Source organism: Phocoena phocoena, chromosome 5 (assembly GCF_963924675.1).
Source record: "Phocoena phocoena chromosome 5, mPhoPho1.1, whole genome shotgun sequence".
Classification (NCBI taxonomy): Eukaryota; Metazoa; Chordata; class Mammalia; order Artiodactyla; family Phocoenidae; genus Phocoena; species Phocoena phocoena.
Genome location: NC_089223.1, coordinates 42013678 through 42031903, shown reverse-complemented (window position 1 = coordinate 42031903; position 18226 = coordinate 42013678). Strand labels below are relative to the sequence as shown.

Below are 18226 nucleotides of genomic sequence, written 5' to 3'. Positions count from 1 at the left end.
AACAGCATGTCCCAGAGAAATCCTGGGAGAGGGACCATGTGGAAGATGGCAGAGTAGCCATCAGCTTGGGTTCCTGAAGGATTCTGCATAGCCACCTAGGACCATCCTCCCTGGACTGTTATGTGAGCAAGAAACATGCTTCTGTTCTACCCGGAAAATAGTATTTTGAGTTTTTACATCACAAGCTGCTTACTCCAACTCTATTTTTTCTCATTATGGCTCTATCACAAACCTTCACTCGATTCAAGTGTGATCTTACCATTCAGATGACTGTGACCCGCAAAGGTTAAGTGACTGACCATGACACTGCAGTGCAGGGGTCTTCATGATATAGTTAATGTTCAATTCTCTTTACTAGAACTGCTAGTGTCACGGTGGACGTTCCTGTTTCAGGCGGTCTCAGGCTCTCCTGTTCCTATGTCAATCTCAGTCCCCATTACCCAGACAGAGCAGAAGGAATCTGGAGAATTTTTGAACTGCTTATAGGCTGTTCTTCAGTTATTATACAGCCTCTGGTCTGTGCAAATGGGCAGCTTTAATTTCTGTCAGTCGGATAAGCCAAAAGGCAGAAGCTGGAAATGGAACACTGAGAAAGCGCTTTGTTGTTTCTTAAGGGGCAAGCTTCCTAGTGGTATTTTTCCCAGGGATGAGTCTTTGTCACCCAAAACCATGGGAGGAAGATAAATAATACCTCCCAGTGTGTTGACAGTAACTTCATAGATCAGAAAAAGCTGTGGATGTAGATCAGACCAAAAATATATAGTGGTAAGTACTGGCTACGATGCCACATTAACCAGTGTTTGTCAACTGGGGAGTGCAGCCAGTCTAGCCAGGGTGATCACCAAGACCAAAAAGAGAACTTCAAACAGTGTGGTTTATTGTCCTGTGGTTACATTGCAAAGGGGTCCCTTAGAGGACCAAGAAGCCATAGACCCTACCCTGTGAGGCGATGGTTTTCAAGCAGTTTTTACCCTGACCTACAGTAAGAAACATATTTTACATGTACACCCACAAACACACATGTGACCATGCACACACACATTTGTATAAATCTGAAACATATGTGAACAACACTTATGCTTACTACCCTGATATATTTTTAAAGTGTTCCTCTAAATTGATTTTATGACCTACTAATGAGTCTGAAAAAGATGATTTAAAAGAAGATATCTAGAAACACTGAGAGTAGGTACTTAGTATATGGCCAAAAGGAAACTTAGGAAATCAATTCCAGGGCAGACTGAGAGATAGAGGTTAAAAGTAAACCATACACTGGAAAAAAAAGAAGAAGAAGAAAACCATACATCAGAAACTGCTAAAGATGGAAAGAGTTTTTCATGTAAAGAAAATGCTCATTCTGTGATAGCTAGCAAAATGATAGATAGAGCCTGAGTGCCTGTAAATAGAATATATGAAACCAGAATTAAAATCTAAGGTGATGGAGGACAAAGACAAAGAAGCAAGCTTATGATTTCCTTAGTTTCCTTAGTGTGCGCCTAGAAATCTTCATCACAAAGAAGAACTGATGATACACAGTCAGATGTATGATCACACACACACACACACACACACACACACACAAACCCTGCATCATGTGACCATGTCCCTAAGTTGATTGTTTAAAAAACTGTATACATTTATTGGGGTTTGCTACCAGCTATTTTTGTTTGTCCAAGTACAGTAGTTAAAATACTTTAGAAATTTTAAAGCAAACACACCTGGATTAGGTGGACCCTATCAACCATTCCAGCATAATTTAGCATCTGACTGTTTATTTCCAAGGAACCGGAGCCTACAAAATGAAAAGCAACAGAAATTCCTGCATTTGGGTGAGCCAACTGTACAGAATTTTGTAATTGAAACACTGAGACAGCCCGTACAGATGTGACCCAGCACCCCCTTATTTTATAGATGAGGTGACCCTGATGTCCACCACAATTAACTGACAGCTGCGAGGGACAGAGGCTTGACCATAAACCTTAATCTCCAGACTTTGGACTAGCTAACTTTCTAGGACACCTAGCTGCAAAATCCACAATTATCTCAACTTTCTTATGGTTCTAGATGTAACCATTAAAATGGGAAAAACCCTCTGGCTTATGCAAGTGTGGAACTATAAGAAAGGAAGACTAGACTTTAAAAAAAATGATGAAAAATGGAAAACTTGTGACTAAAGAGGCAGACTATGGCAAACCCTAAATATATGTATTCAATTCATAACTTTAAACTTTAAGAATCGTGTTGTTGGGCTTCCCGGGTGGCGCAGTGGTTGAGAGTCTGCCTGCCAATGCAGGGGACACGGGTTCGTGCCCCAGTCCGGGAAGATCCCGCATGCCGTGGAGCGGCTGGGCCCGTGAGCCATGGCTGCTGGGCATGCGCACCTGCGCATCCAGTGCCTGTGCTCCGCAACGGGAGAGGCCACAGCAGTGAGAGGCCCACGTACCACAAAAAAAAAAAAAAAAAAAAAGAATCGTGTTGTTAAAATGTGGATTTCTGGGTCCCTACCCAGAGTTCCTGATTCCGTAAGTGTGAGGTAGTACCTGGAAATCTGCCTTTTAAGCAGCATCACTGGTGATCTGATCAAGGACAAGGACATTTCACATTCCCCACCCCAGTCCCACTCCCACTAGAGCTCCAGTTTCATGAAAGATGCCACGTCAGAGTGGTAGTGCAGAGGGTCACTGGGTCAAATACCAAATCTCTGTAACAAAGAGTTCCGTAACTTTTCGATCCACCACACAGTCAAATCCCAGGCTTCCCGGATCTCTCACCGAGAGTAGGAACAGAAACTCTTCCCACTCTTGTCTTCCGTACTACCCAACTGCCAGGTACAGAAGTCACATTGTCATTTTCATTATCATTAATAGTCACACTGCATTTGGAATCTGTGTCATGCTTTAGGGTGTGCATTAGTTAACTCTTAAAGCACACCAGTGAATGTGTTGCTACTTTTCCCACCCTCTTTTTCCCATTAGACCACGAGAAGAGGTTTAAAGGCAATGTCTGCCTCCAGAACTGAATACTTTGGGTGATTTATGCTAAAGCAAGAAATGCTGTTGGAACACTGCACATTCAGGCCATGTGGTCTAGGACTTCAACAAACTAAAGTCTTAACAAACACATCAGAACAACTGCTTGGTGATGGGAAATTCTGATACTCCCTCCCCACCCCCTGCACAAAAACTTAAAACCACCCAAAATCAACTCCTAAATAGCATGCCAGATTCAGCCTGTTTTTCTCAAAGATTATGGAGCCAGTTTGTGGGACAGCTGGCCCTGGAACTCAGCAGGTGCTCTGTCATAACTCCAATGCATTAGTGATTGGCTGTGGTCAGGACCCAGTTGATGGGTCATTAGTCCAAGCTATGCTGGTAAATTATGTGCTTTTCTTAGTGCTAAATAGATCCCATTACTCCCTTGTTAATCACTTTCGAATTTGTGAATTTTCACACATTACAGAGACACATTTGTTTGCCAGGTATGAATAAAGAGCCCTTTATAAACCACGCTGCTGTCTGCAAATGCTAATATATAATAAAGCCTTCTAGGGTGTTTTAAAAGATGAGACTTTCAAATTCGAATTGTGTGTTAATTAATACTAGGTTGGAGCCTCCATCTATATATTCTGTAGCTATTGCCTGTGGCTACTATAAATATGTGTAATTTACCATTTATTTTTAATGATACTAAATTTTAATATTTTCTGTCAGCATGGAATTCCCCTCTGGTGAATCTACTCTATTAGTGTTATATTAAAAACAGATTTCCTCGGTTAACAAAAAAATATAGGGCCTCTCCAGCTTTAAAAAAAAAACACTCAGAAATTAGGATGAATTATTAATTTGTAACATCTGTGATTGGGTTATGTTACACTGAGAAAATCCCAAGAGATGCAGGGCAAGCAGTCCTCTTGAAAATGACTTCATATCTGAATGCTCTGGGGACACAAGGCCAGGCACTGTGTCATCATGGCCTGTCCTTGATAAACTGCTGGATGGGTTCCATGAATTGTAAATGGAAACATTACTGGTGTCACTTACACTTAAGGATAAAATGGTTGGTGCTCCCTTCTCAACAGGTATTAGTTTACATTGTATATTGAGATTGACAGAGGCATGAATCTGTCAACAATCAGTCTTGCAGGGTATTTTTTGTCTCCCACTGAGAATAGCTTTATAAAATCTTAAAGTCTACATCTGATTCCTTTACTATTCCTTACCTCCTTTAAATTCCCGAAAAGCAATTTGGTTTCAATGAAATTGACTGACACACACAAAAAAAAAGTTAGACAGAGGTTATTGACTTTGAATATTAATCTCTGAAGAGGTTTTTATATAATGAAAATTATTAGAATCCAAGGTACATATCATAAAAGCATTATTCACAAAAAGACTTGACTAGTCTTGGACAAGAACCAACCATCGGCGTGATGCCTAATACGAATTTTTGAATACGTTCCAATACGCCATTTTTCCCTAGATGTTAAAATAGGTAAAGTGCTTCTTAAGTACAGGGGGTTTTTTTTTGTTTTTTTTTTCTTTAAAGTCTTCATAGCCTAGAGTTTTCAAGTATGGAATGTTTCATAGCTTGATTCAGAAGCCTGTTCACAAAAGTCCCAATATACCCTTTCTCTACTCCATTACCTAATTATGCATCACTGACTCATTCATACTATGAAAACTCTGTAAGGGATTGTGATGTTAATTGCAGAAAATCAAATGCCTCTTGAGTGAGGCAGATTAGTTTTATAAAATATACTAAAAAGATTAAAATATGTAAATCAAATGTCACTTTACACATGCAAATCTAATTTTCTTTTATATGTTTCAGAAGAGTCCCCGAACCCCACCCCAGCCCCTTAATTCAGTGTGAGTTTTCACAATAGAAAAAGGCTCCTGGTCTCTGTGGACTGGTGATCACCATCTTTTCCTTTTTAATCATTTACAGTGCTAATAATGACTAGATCATATAATCTTTTAATGAAATATAGTTTTTACTTTAAAATTTCTTACCACTTCCAAGCAGTCTATGATCTTGGTTAATTTATCTTCAGGTAAATTCTTCAGCAAGGATACGCTGCAAAATTAAAAAGAAACCTTTATTTAATTATCATCATGAATTAAACTATACACCTCTACACAGATTCATGCATGCATTTAAAAAATATAATGCACTTTAATTTTTCCAAAGTAAACCTCCAAATATATCACACATAAATAACTGAATTTCAGATACACTGAAATTATATAATCACATATAACAGCAGATATTTATCACAGGTAAATAAATAAAAATAGTAAGACCCCATGAAAGGAAAAAAATCAAATTTTGTTTCTTTGGAGAAAAAAAAATTACATTTGTTGTTGGCTTACGAAGTGAATCACATCCAGAAATGTGTTCCACATCTCAATATCTCTTTTATTAGCATGGATGAGGACCTCTGCTTCCAGAGGAGAATCAGATTTTCATCTAAATCCTTGTAATTAAGTAAAGACTGAATCCAGGAGGGAATGTAGGAATTAGCATGGAAATGATCTTGATTATTAGTCATATTGTACTGTCTTTTAAAATTAATGGTAGCCAGAGGCATGTAATAGGAACATTTTTACAGATAATAATAATATACAGAGAATGACAGAATACTGAAATTGTTTGAAAAAAATTTTTTTAATTCCACTCAGGGGCTTCCCTGATGGCACAGTGGTTGAGAGTCCACCTGACGATGCAGGGGACACGGGTTCGTGCCCCGGTTCGGGAGGATCCCACATGCCGTGGAGCGGCTGGGCCCGTGAGCCATGGCCACTGAGCCTGTGCATCTGGAGCCTGTGCTCCGCAACGGGAGTGGCCACAGCAGTGAGAGGCCCGCGGACCGCAAAAAAAAAATTCCACTCAGTATGATTAACCCATCAGTATGATTAAATTGTTCTTTTAAAGAAATTCCTACTTTACCCATTTTCACTCAGGACTGTTGATATAATTTCTATAAGATAGATACTTCTTTCTTACCATCTAAAATTTGACACTCCTAAGGAAAAAATGATGCTCCTCCATAAATACATGATTGGATCTGAGTTTTGAAAAGAGAGCTCTAGACTCATTCTTGAACACAAGGACCAGGAAGCATGTAGTCAGGAGCTGGGTCTAAGAATGTCTGCATCTGAATCATTTGTAATTGCAAAACACTGGAACATGCCCAATGGGAGAGCAGATATATGAACTGTGGTCGAGTCAGATAACAGAACTCTACAACAGGAGAAATGACTGCACTAACCAAGTAGATGAACCTTAAAAAATGTATTGAGTGAAAAAACTGACTTGCAAAAATAACACCAATTTTGTAAAGTTCAAAAATAGGCTAAACCGGGGCTTCCCTGGTGGCGCAGTGGTTGAGAGTCTGCCTGCCGATGCAGGGGACACGGGTTCGTGCCCCGGTCCGGGAGAATCCCACGTGCCGCGGAGCGGCTGGGCCCGTGAGCCATGGCCGCTGAGCCTGCGCGTCCGGAGCCTGTGCTCCGCAACGGGAGAGGCCACAGCAGTGAGAGGCCCACGAACCGCAAAAAAAAGGTTAAACCAAGCTACAGGCAGAATAATAAAGAATAGCAAGGTTACGATTACCAAACTTCAGAATACAGACTACTCTCAGGAGAGGAGGTGCCCCAAGGAAGGCTAGAAAATGACATAGGGGAGCAAATGAGAATGCCAACAACATTGCTAACCTTCTACTTAGGCTGGGCCCGTAGCTTGATGGGGCTCACTTTGTTATTATGTTATTAAAACTTACATATGTACTATGTATCATTTGATACATGTCAGATACTTCATAATAAAAAGATGTAAATGGAAAAGAGCTTACTGTATATTATGAAACAAAGAGAAATGTATTTCTCTAATGTGTCTCCTAATGGATGAAAAGGTAAAAGGGTTAACCAGAACTTTTTTCTATATAGTGGCATATAGAAGAAAAGGGAATACTTTTTGTTCCTTTGGTTTAATTGAGTAACACATGCCCGTCATGAAAGTTCTACTTTGGGTCCAAACTGGGCGCTGTAGCGTTAGTGAAAATTCTCTCCTGTAAGCCTATCACCTTTGGGGATTGTTGAGGAAATTGATATGAGAAAAAATCTTTTGTCTGTCTCCCCTCTATGAAGGCAGAGATCAGGTTTATCTTGTTCACCACTGAATCCACAATGTTTACCCCTGGCAATAATGCATGAATGAATGCATGAATGAGATACCAAAAAGAAGAAAAGGAGGGAAGGAACCTGTACTAGTAAATTCTCTGAGCTCCCTCCACTAAGGCAGAACGCACTAGACTCCAAGGGAAAACCTAGTGGCTCAGGTTTTATCTCAGACATGATGCAACCCATGGGCACCGGTTTATTTATGTATCCTTTTTTGGCCCTTGCGTAAGTGCAGTTTATTAGCTTTAAATACTGACCTGCATTGCTCAGTTGCTGGATTTTGAGATTACCTACACTCAGGTAGACCCCACAATATGACGGCTAAGGCACTGATTGTCGTATAGGTAAGGCACCTTCTTGTCATTACTGCAGCTCTCTTCCAGGAGTCATTATTGTTTCCGGGAAAGTAAATCAGCAAGCGTCCCTAAGAAAAACCTCAATGCCTGCAATGTTCTACTGATTAACAATGCCTTCATTCAATATTCACTGAGTCCTCACTATATGCTAGGCACAGCAGGGCCCTAAAATCATTGACTTTGCAGGCTAGTTATGCAAGATAAAGTCACTATACTTAAAAAGAACTTGGAATTTATTTTTGGAAACCACAGGATATTTTATTGTTATTACCACTTATCAAAGGTTACATTTCATTACAGTATGTATTGCAGTTTCAGAGACTGTCAAATCTCCCACAAAAGACACAGAAATAGTTTAAATAAAGAACTTATACTTTCCAAAAAAAATGTTTTTAATGTGTAGCTGACCTTTTCAGTTACATAGGTACTTGTTTCTCTGTAATTTGATGTGTCCAAGTTGTTGGGGGTTCAGAACAGTTGACAAAATGTGTATGTTCCAAGGATCCATATCGTGATAGCAAGCATAATAACATTTTTGGCAAGTTAATTTGCTGCAAATAATAGTAATTTGGAAGATGGCGTGGCTATGCCAATGAGAAAAAATGTCTCAGGTAAAGCAAGTAAGGATAGTAAAATCATTTATTTTAATATTATTCTAAGCAAAGCATTATTATCTTTTGTTATCTACTTCCAAATTATAGGACATCTTTCAAAGTCAACTGAGCAACCCAAGTGAATATTTTAGGATTTTATGCACATTATTCTATACTATGTGCAATGACTCCATCAACACAAGGGCAAAATTAGCAAGAGAAATAAATCAGTGAACAAGGCTAATGGGAATGAAACATAATTCTTCATATATATAGTGTCATTTACTGCAAGAGAATTCTTTTGTTCCTTTGGCTTAATCATATGGAAAATGTTCAAATAAGAAAGATTGTAGTAAAATAATTACTCTGATAAAACCAACACATCCACAATATGGCTACACCACCTACTGCTCTTTCTGCCACCAACATGTTATTCTTACCTTCTGAGGAAGTTTCTGTACTGTTCATCTCTGGCTTGAGCTGTCCTTCTCATTATATTCTGGAATACCTCTCGATCTAGTGCCCATGTTTTAACATTGGTAATAGCTTTAGAAAAATCAAGAAAATAATAAAATATTGTTTAGCTCTTAGATTAAGAAAACATTCCAACATGTTAATCAATAAATTTTTCATGTACTCTCATAAAATGATATTTCTTGGACAATGCATTATTTAAGCATGCAAATGGAAGGAAGTAGTGATGTAAAGAGTGTAATTTTATAAAATCATTTTTGGCTTTGAAATAAATGATGATTTGAAAGTGAGCAGCAAAAGATTTCCATTCTAATTATGTTTTGCTTAGGATGATATTAAAATTAGTTTGCAATCCCTAATTACACACTACATCATCAGGAGGTATTTTAGCTTTGTGCTGTGATACAAAAGAAAGCCAGCCAGCCTGTAGCTAATCCAGAGAGTGAAGAATTCACAAGCAGAGAGCTGAGAGTTAAAGATCTCTGCGTGTGAGTCTGTTTTTATGTCTTTTTATGTTGTTTAGACACTGTTGCTAACGGGAGCCAATATATTTTAAGAATCTCTATGGTTACTTTTACATAAAATATATAAAATCATTTTCAAAGAAATTATGCAAGACAGTTTTTGGGACAACGTTTTCATAGGAAAGACATTAAAATCAAGAATAAAATCTAAAAAGGAAGAAGAACAGAAGTAGCAGCTCTAAAAAATCTGTATGAAATTATGGTAGTAAGATATTTTTTAAAGGAGTGATGAGAGCCTACAGAAGAGATCAAAATCAAAATCTCTGGTTTACTAAACTTTAGAGTGAATTAGAATTATTGTGACATTCTTGTTAAAAATAGAGATCCCTGGGCCCCATTGTCAGAGATTATTTGGAGTGGAGCCTCGGAATTTGCATTTTTATCAAATACTGCAACAATGCTGACACACATAACCTCGTCCCAAACTCTGAGAAACACCACATCTAAGTAATTCAGAAGAAAACCTGATATTACCATGAATAAAGTCGATAAAAACAAGAACCCTAAGGAGAAGCAACTGAACTAATCCCAAAAGTCACTCATGAAAACTCTCATTAATTAATTCATATCCTTTTTGATATTTATACACATTTATTGGTTTAATTAAATTTTCTGGTTTGTAATATGGTCAGAACCTTATGGAGAATAGAAAGCAAACATGCTGGATGAGCCAAAGGCAAATGTCTACATAATACAAAATTGAAGTGGCAACGATAGCAAATACTGGAATCAATTCTGTTTAAATCCATACTCATATTTTATATACAGGTATCTGATGGAAAGATCTTTTTAAGCTTGAATCATTTAGACAAGGGCTTCAATATAAATCCTTTTATAAGCATAGCCTTTCTATTAATAAGAGCATATGGGGCACGATGGGAGACAAAAAGACTCAGGATGCAACAGTGTCTTAGGTTATCTTTAACGTTGTGTAACAATTTTAAAAATACAGCAGTTCATCTCCTGTTACCTTTCACAGAGGCAGTTCTTGTACAGTTGTATAAAATGGCTAGTTCCCCAAACGTTGTCCATATAGGAATGGATGATAGCCATTTCTCCCCTTGGAACACCTCTAGTTGACCCTCTATCAAGTAGAATGTAAGAAAACACAACTAATCAAAATCCACCTGGATTCCATAAGTTAAAAAAAAACAATCAGAAGGTATACAAAGCATACAGGTAAGATATATTATGAGTCTCATTATAATAAAGTGGTTAAGAATGCAGACTGAAGCCCACTCTCTATTAGCTGATTAGCCTGAAGACTTACCCACTCTGCCTGGCTTCCTCATCAATAATGGGGATAATATTAATAATATTTACTTCATATAGTTGTGAGAAGTAAATAAATTACTACAGGTAAGATCACAGATCATGGCTAGCACATAGTAGATGCCATGTAAGTGTTAGCTATTGGGAATTCCCTAGCGGTCCAGTGATTAAGATTCTGCGCTTCCACTGCAGGCGGGCACAGGTTCTATCCCTGGTCGGGGAACTAACATCCCGCATGCTGTGCAGTGCAGCCAAAAAAAACCCACAAAAAACAAAAACAAACAAACGAAATCCCGTATTATTATTATTATTATTGTGATTGTTACAAAGCTCTTTCCTGAAGCAGTGGATGGCAAGTGGTTCATTTAAAATTCATTCTACCCCATGAAAAATGTAGCACATGAAATTACTTCTCTTGCACAAGGAACACAACAATCACAGTACGTCTTGAAAACACAGCACAGGTGTTCACACTGGCGGAAGGACTAACTTGTCATAACTGAGAAGTATGCTGGCCCTGGAGTCAGGCCGCCTGGCTCTGACTAGTCTTTGGCCATGTGACCTTGGGTACGTTACTTCCCATGCCTTGCTTGTTGCCTAGCCCCTCATTCATTGAAATGCATTAATAAATGAAGTCACTAAGAAGAGAATTAAAAGACAAGCCACAGGGCTCCCCTGGCGGCGCAGTGGTTGAGAGTCCGCCTGCCGATGCAGGGGACACGGGTTCGTGCCCCAGTACGGGAAGATCCCACATGCCGCAGAGAGGCTGCGCCCGTGAGCCATGGCCGCTGAACCTGCGCGTCCGGAGCCTGTGCTTCGCAACGGGAGAGACCACAGCAGTGAGAGGCCCACGTACCGCAAAAAACAAAAACAAAAACAAAAAAACTGTAGCTTGCTGGTGAGTAATGCTGATAACAGGAGAGGCTGTGGATGTGGGGAGGCAGGGGTATATGGGAAATCTCTGTTCCACCCTATCAATTTTGCTGTAAACCTAAAACTGCTCTAAAAATTAAATTCATAAAAAAGAAAAAGAGTGCTTGACACCAATCTTTGGCTAAGCAGAGTTTGGGGGAAGGGAGAAGCAACTTCCTCACCATGCTTCTGCCCTGGCAATTCTCTTCTCTTTTCCCTTCAAACAAATGCAAATAAAAGCTTAGCTAATCAAAAGCTTTGCAAAAAAGACCTATATTCTTAGAGGAAGAAAATGGTGGGGTTATTTCTCTTTCCCTTGAAGAACTGGTCTTTCCTTCTCCTAATTCACCACTAAGTAGCTCTGGGTCATCTCCGTCCAACCACTCATTCAATGCATCTGATATGAATACCTATGCTGTGCCAGGAACTAGCCCAGGTGAAAGAAAGACAGGGTAGACAAAACAGAAAAGATATTTATCCTGTTAGAACTTATATTCTAGTAAGAAATAAATTCTGTTTTGGCTCCGAATCTTATATATTAACTATGCAATTTAATAATTTCTCATTATAACTAAATTCTATTCCATCAAAACTACTTAGCTTCACTGTTGAGTTAGTCTCATGGAACTTTATGCATTTCAAGTTTTTTTCTAATTCGTTATGGCACATGGGACTTGAGCAACACTGAACAATTGTATGGAATACCAAAAGTTTAAGCTAAATATGCTTTTACTATTTGCTATTCTTGCTCTATTTTATAAAGGAGAGATTTTGAATTAACAAACTAATTTGCTCGATCAATTAAATCACACAATTCAATTCTTAGATAACATCATAATTGATTCAAATAAGAAAGCATCCAATTTTCATTTCCATGTGTGCTATAGCCCTGACTTCTATAACTATATTGATACTGACTTCTGTTCAAACCCTTCTCTCCCCAAGCCTTTCATCAGAGTTGCTGGCAAAGAACAAGATGAGCTGACATGAGTTTCTCATCCTTCCTTGCAGGTTTCCTAAATATTGGTTGACTTAATGCCCTATCTTCTCTCGCCAGAATGTTCTAGTGTTGCTAAAGTAGAAGTGAAAGAGCGAAGAGAAAAGTTGAAAGAGGGGGAAATTGCTCTGGGTCACCTGTCCCTAAAACTTGAAGGCTCGCTAAATTAAGACTGTAATTCACTTCTTGGGGAGAATAATTACTTGAGGATGACTATAGTTTTAAGGCCGTTGTAGACGTATGTGGCAAATAATACACTAATAATTATGCAACTGGCACGTTTAATGAATCAAAATAGAGAAAACAATCTTTTATACGCTGTCAATAGATGTGTATTAATTTGTTTGGATAGGCAACTTCTGCTCCACACCTAAGGCCTCAACGAAACAAAGTTAAGCATTGCTTAAATTTGTTTCTTAGTTTCTGTGATTCTTTTTACCCCTCCTTGCTATCCAAGGATTTGTCTTATTCACCTGTGTCTCTCTCAGAACTCAGCACTGGGCTTTGACCATAGCTGGCCATCAATAAAAAATTATAAAGTTTATGGGCTTCCCTGGTGGCACAGTGGTTGAGAGTCCGCCTGCCGATGCAGGGGACGTGGGTTCGTGCCCTGGTCTGGGAGGATCCCACATGCCGCGGAGCCGCTAGGCCCGTGAGCCATGGCCGCTGAGGCTGTGCGTCCGGAGCCTGTGATCCGCAATGGGAGAGGCCACAACAGTGAGAGGCCCGTGTACCGCAAAAAAAAAAAAAAAAAAAATTATAACGTTTAGAAAGCATTGCTTAGATCGTCAGGACCTACAGTGCAAAATAAAAGGCCACAGCACATCCCAGGTTACCACTACCTCTGAGCAAGCCGTTTAACTTTTTTCCCTAAAACTCAAAAATTGGGGGCAATTCAGAATTTGACAGGGTATTCAATAACCGTAAGCTTTGTTCAGATGATTTCTTGCTTCTATATCTAAAAAAAAATTGTTGAATTCCAGTATAAGATTTATGTGTTTGATAAGCATTTGAGAAATAAATCCTTTTCCTATCTAACCATTATAATCTACCCAACATGGAAGCATGTTGAAGGGATCATGTATGGAGGAAGCCATTTAAATGGTTCTAAAAACACCAGCTTTAACTCTAAGGCATTCCATTTGACTTATCTGTTGGTTAAATGTACCTGAATTGTCTTTTGAAATCATTGGTATATAACGAAAATATTTTACAAAGTCACAAAAATAATTATTTTCTCTTCCATGGTACAACAAGGGAAAAAGGTCAACACAAGCAGCAGTGTTTTGAATACTCTGAAACACCTTCTTGTATATGTTGAGTGAGTGGCACTGTGATTAAAAGTATGGACTCTCTAATCAGATTGTTTAAATTTGCATTCTACCTCCACCACTAATGGGCTGTGTGGCCTTGGGTAAGTTACTTAACCTCTCTGTGACACAGTCCACATAGTAACATGAAGATAGTAGCATTTGCCTAACAGAGTCGGTGAGTTGAAATGAGATCTTTCTATTAAGTTCTCAGTAGGATGCTGGACATAGAGAAAGCATTCTGTAAATATTGAGTATTAGCAACATGATCAACAAGGTTACTGTTCCATGAGCTCAATCTGTTATGTTTTCTACAAATAGAGCAACCAATTTTGCATTTTTGTAAATGTTTGCAAAAAATCATTAAACTATAGGCAAATATTTATTACATGATGACTGGAAAAATCTGTGAAGCCCACCTGCCAGTACAAAGATATGGTTTCCTGGTTCTCCTTGCTTAATAATGTAACTCCCTTGCTGGTAGTTTCTCCCATACATGCATTCCACCATATCTTTGATCTGCTGAGGATCCAGTCTCTTCAGAAATTGATTTTTATTAAGGGCATCTGTAATGAGCTTCTTCTCACTGGTATAATGGAAAGAAGATGTTAGTTACAATTAGTGAAAACCATGATTTGCTGTTTAGAGTCACTTCATTTTTTTCTTGATATTACTACCTATGTATTTACAACTTTCCCAGCAAGGAAAAAATTTTTTTCTAGCCCCACCAACATCTGACCCTTAGAACTACCATACTTTACTTGGAAATCCTTTGAAAACAGTTTTGAATATATTTTTCTAGTAAAATCATTATTAAACCAATTTTATCATCACTCCTAATTGTCATCATCACAAAGGTAGCATCCTTCAAAGTCCCTAGATGCAATACTAATGGACATATGGTTTTTAGATGGGAAGCAGGTCTGGTTGGTAGGTAGAAGGTGTATCTAAGGGACTATAACACAGTATTCATTCACTGATGTATACACGTGTGCCTAATTCCTACGGTGCTAGTCCTTTTATATCTTATTTAATCCTCACTACTATCCTGTGAGATGACTATTCCGACTTTATAGATAAGTAGACTAAAAGCTAAGAAGCAACTTATCCTCCCCTAGGATTTACATCTAAGTCTGTGAGTCTGAAGTCTGTGCTGCTTCCATTCCATCTGTTGCTCCTTCTGAGGTGGAGAAGTCAGCTCCCTTGGGACTCATAAGGTTTGATCAGACATAGCGGGTGTTGGTGATAGTTCAGGTTTGCCTATGTTTTGACTCTTAGTACGTCTAGACTAGACAGAACCTACATTTCCAACCTCCCAGCCTATTCACTCCCCAAATCAGAAGCCCACTTGTTGGTAATCCTAGAACACTCCAGTTTCTTTTGGAAAAGAAGTAGCTCAAAATAATTGCCTAATCTGCATCACCGTAAATTTCTAACGTTCTAATTAGCATACTTTATATGTAGATATCATAGAATTACGAGCTGGAAGAAAAGTTGCCTAAGTCAGAATCTTTGCACAATATATTTGCTTTCACTCAAATTCAGTGTGATTCTTTTAAAATATGGGTATTTTCCTGTAATTTTCATTCAAACTCTCCCATACATAGCTTTGCTGTTTAAAAACTTGTGATCTTTTCTACACAGAAAGTGTTCAAGGGAATTCCCTGGTGGTCCAGTGGTTAGGACTCAGAACTCAGCGCTTTCACTGCTGGGGTCTGGGTTTGACCTCTGGTTGGGGAACTAAGTCAGGTGGCGTGGCTAAATTAAAAAAAAAAAAAAAGAAAGTTCTCAAACACAAGGTAAAAGTTCATGGAATTAGATACTTTATGATCCTATCTATCAAATCATTAGGCTTCATGAAGGAAACAGAGCAAAGTCTTGTACAGAAATTCCTTCTTCCCTACTCCATCAACCTCAGAGCCATCTGAACTCTCTGGGTTCCTTGAGAACTTCCTTCCTCCTTCATCTAATCTATCACTATGTGTTGTCAATTCTCTTTGCAAAATATCACTGTTATCCATTTTAGTTTCTATTTTCAAGGGTCACCACATCCAAGAAAAAAATCTTAGGTCTGGATAATTTTAACAGCTTCCTTTTTGGTTTTTCAGCTTCTAGTCTCTTCCCCCTGCAGTCCATCCTATACCACACTATCAGATTCACATTGGTAAATTCATCTTGACTTCACCCTGATCTCATTCTTCCTTCATCCACTAAAACCAACAATTCATTCAATTAAGATATACCGAAAAAATACTTTTGCAAGATATTCTTCTCAAGGGTAGAACTGTGAACAATATCATAAAAGTTCCAGATTTCACGAGTCTTTCATGCGAGTGTAACATTCCAGCAAGAGTTTCCTCAATGCCCACATATCCCAATTTCCCAAAATATGTTCCAAGAATCACTGTTCCTTTATAATCAAAAGTTTGCTGAGTTTAAACAATTTTGGAAATTCAGCATGCACAGTTTAACGGTTCAAAGAAATCTTGCAGTAAACAAATCTGTTTAAACCAATGTTTCCCAAACCTCAGTGTCTTTTTTATTTATTTCTTTTTTTTGGCTTAACTTCTATTAACATTCCATGGAAGTATTATGAAAACCCTTTTGCCATGGAAGACAATCAACTTCCCACAATCTGGATTCCCCATTTCCCACCATATGCCTCCACTCTATCCATCTAGCACTTACTCCCTAACACAAATCCTTTGTTACAGATAGACTGGTCTCCGCATTGTCTCCTATGCTTGCCAGCTTTACCTTCAGGCTTGGCACATGTTTTCTCCTTGAATTTAGCTTCTTTTCCCCTCAACCCCTCAAACATTAGACATCTACCAAGAAACCCCTTATGACCTACTCAACCCTACCTGGATACTGTAGCTCACACAATCCTTCTGTTCTACCCTAAACTCATAGAGTACTCGTTTTCATGTCCATCCAACTCACCAAATTTATCAAGCAAATACTTAAGACTTAAAAATTAGTAAAGCATGGCCCATAGCCTCAAAGAGTTCCCAGATCCTCTTAATTTAGTTTAGTCCATAAACACATTGTAATATTCTATTAGAAAAGAGTGCTTGGTACTTCCCTGGTGGCATGGTGGTTAAGAATCCACCTGCCAGTGCAGGGGACATGGGTTTGAGCCATGGTCTGGGAAGATCCCACATGCCGTGGAACAACTAAGCTCATGCACCACAACTACTGAGTCTGCACTCTAGAGCCCATGAGCCACAACTACTGAGCCCATGAGCCACAACTACTGAGCCCACGTGCCACAACTACTGAAGCCCGCATGCCTAGAGTCTCTCTGCAACAAGAGAAGCCACGACAATGAGAAGCCCACACACCACAACAACACTCGCCACAACTAGAGAAAAGCCCGTGTGCAGCAATGAAGACCCAACTCAGCCAAATAAATAAATAAATAAATATATTTTAAAAAATAAAGAAAGAAAAGAGTTCTCTCTATGAGGTTTTCTCCAAACTAAATCTTAAATACTTAGAGGAGTGGGTGTTGTCTGGAATTTTCTGTTTACAAAGCCGCATACAGCAGTGATTAAGAGTATGAAGTTTGCAACTTCTCCTATAACTATGATATAGGTCAGCTATTATAAGCACAACTCTCCCTGCTCACACAAAACAAGTATAAAAGTTGATTAAAATATATATTTACAAATCTGTTTGATGGCATTGGAGACCTATCAACTTAGCAACAGCTTGATGAATGATGATCAACAAGAGAACATGATTTGACATTCACCTCTGCTTTTTCCTTCAAGGCATTTATTGATTTGTAGACAGCATGAAGCAGAGTTTTGGCAGTCTCAAAGGATTGGGAAGACACAGGTCAGTGTTCAAGACACACCATGAAAGAGGATCCTGGTAAACACTCAGAATTTCAGATGGGACATCTAAAGGGCTGTAAACTAGAAGTAAAGACTAACAAAAAACAGGCAAAAAGAGTCCCAAACCAACTTTGAAACTATTCCTATTTTGGCTAAAATTATTTGCCCCTGCTTAACTGCCTGTGAGAAGCAAAGGTGAATATTTTCTGTAGGATGTTCACAAAATCTAGGACTCAAATTTTCTCTATAATTTTTCCATAAGGAGTATCTGGCATGATATCAAAAACTACCAGGCATACCAGGAGAAAAGATCAAATGACTGAAGACCAAGAGGAAAAAAAACAATAGAAACAGACCCACAGTAGACTAAAAAAATTGTACGTATCAAGCACAAACTTTAGTACAACTATAATAGGTTTAAGAAAATCAAGGATAAAATAGAAAATGTCAACAGAGAACATGAACCTTTTTAAAAATCAAGTAGATATTCTAGAATTGAAACATACAATATCTGAAGCTTGGACCTCAATAGATGGGTTTAAAATGTGATAAGACACAGCTGAAAATGATTACAAACTGAATATGGGCAGGTAGAATATATCCAGATAGAAGACTGGAGAAAAATCTAGGACAGAAAATAGAACAATAAAAACAAAAACAAAACAAAACACAGGAGGCACATATGGCATGATAGAGAAGTTGAGCATATATGTAATCTGGACCACCAAAGAAAGGGAAAGAATTGGCCTGAAACAATACATGAAG

General features: G+C 38.5%; 1 protein-coding gene across 2 annotated transcripts in view; it reads right to left on the bottom strand.

Annotated features, from left to right (window-relative positions):
* The window catches only part of PRKG2 (protein kinase cGMP-dependent 2), an 84694-nt gene that overhangs the window by 48241 nt on the left and 18227 nt on the right, over positions 1–18226 (bottom strand). For both annotated transcript variants that reach the window (XM_065877320.1, XM_065877321.1), the window contains exons 2-5: positions 14039–14205; positions 10099–10212; positions 8571–8676; positions 5013–5076 (exon numbers count right to left, since the gene is read on the bottom strand). In XM_065877320.1, the coding sequence (XP_065733392.1) occupies positions 5013–5076; positions 8571–8676; positions 10099–10212; positions 14039–14205 (451 nt within the window). The remainder of the gene's footprint in view (positions 1–5012; positions 5077–8570; positions 8677–10098; positions 10213–14038; positions 14206–18226) is intronic.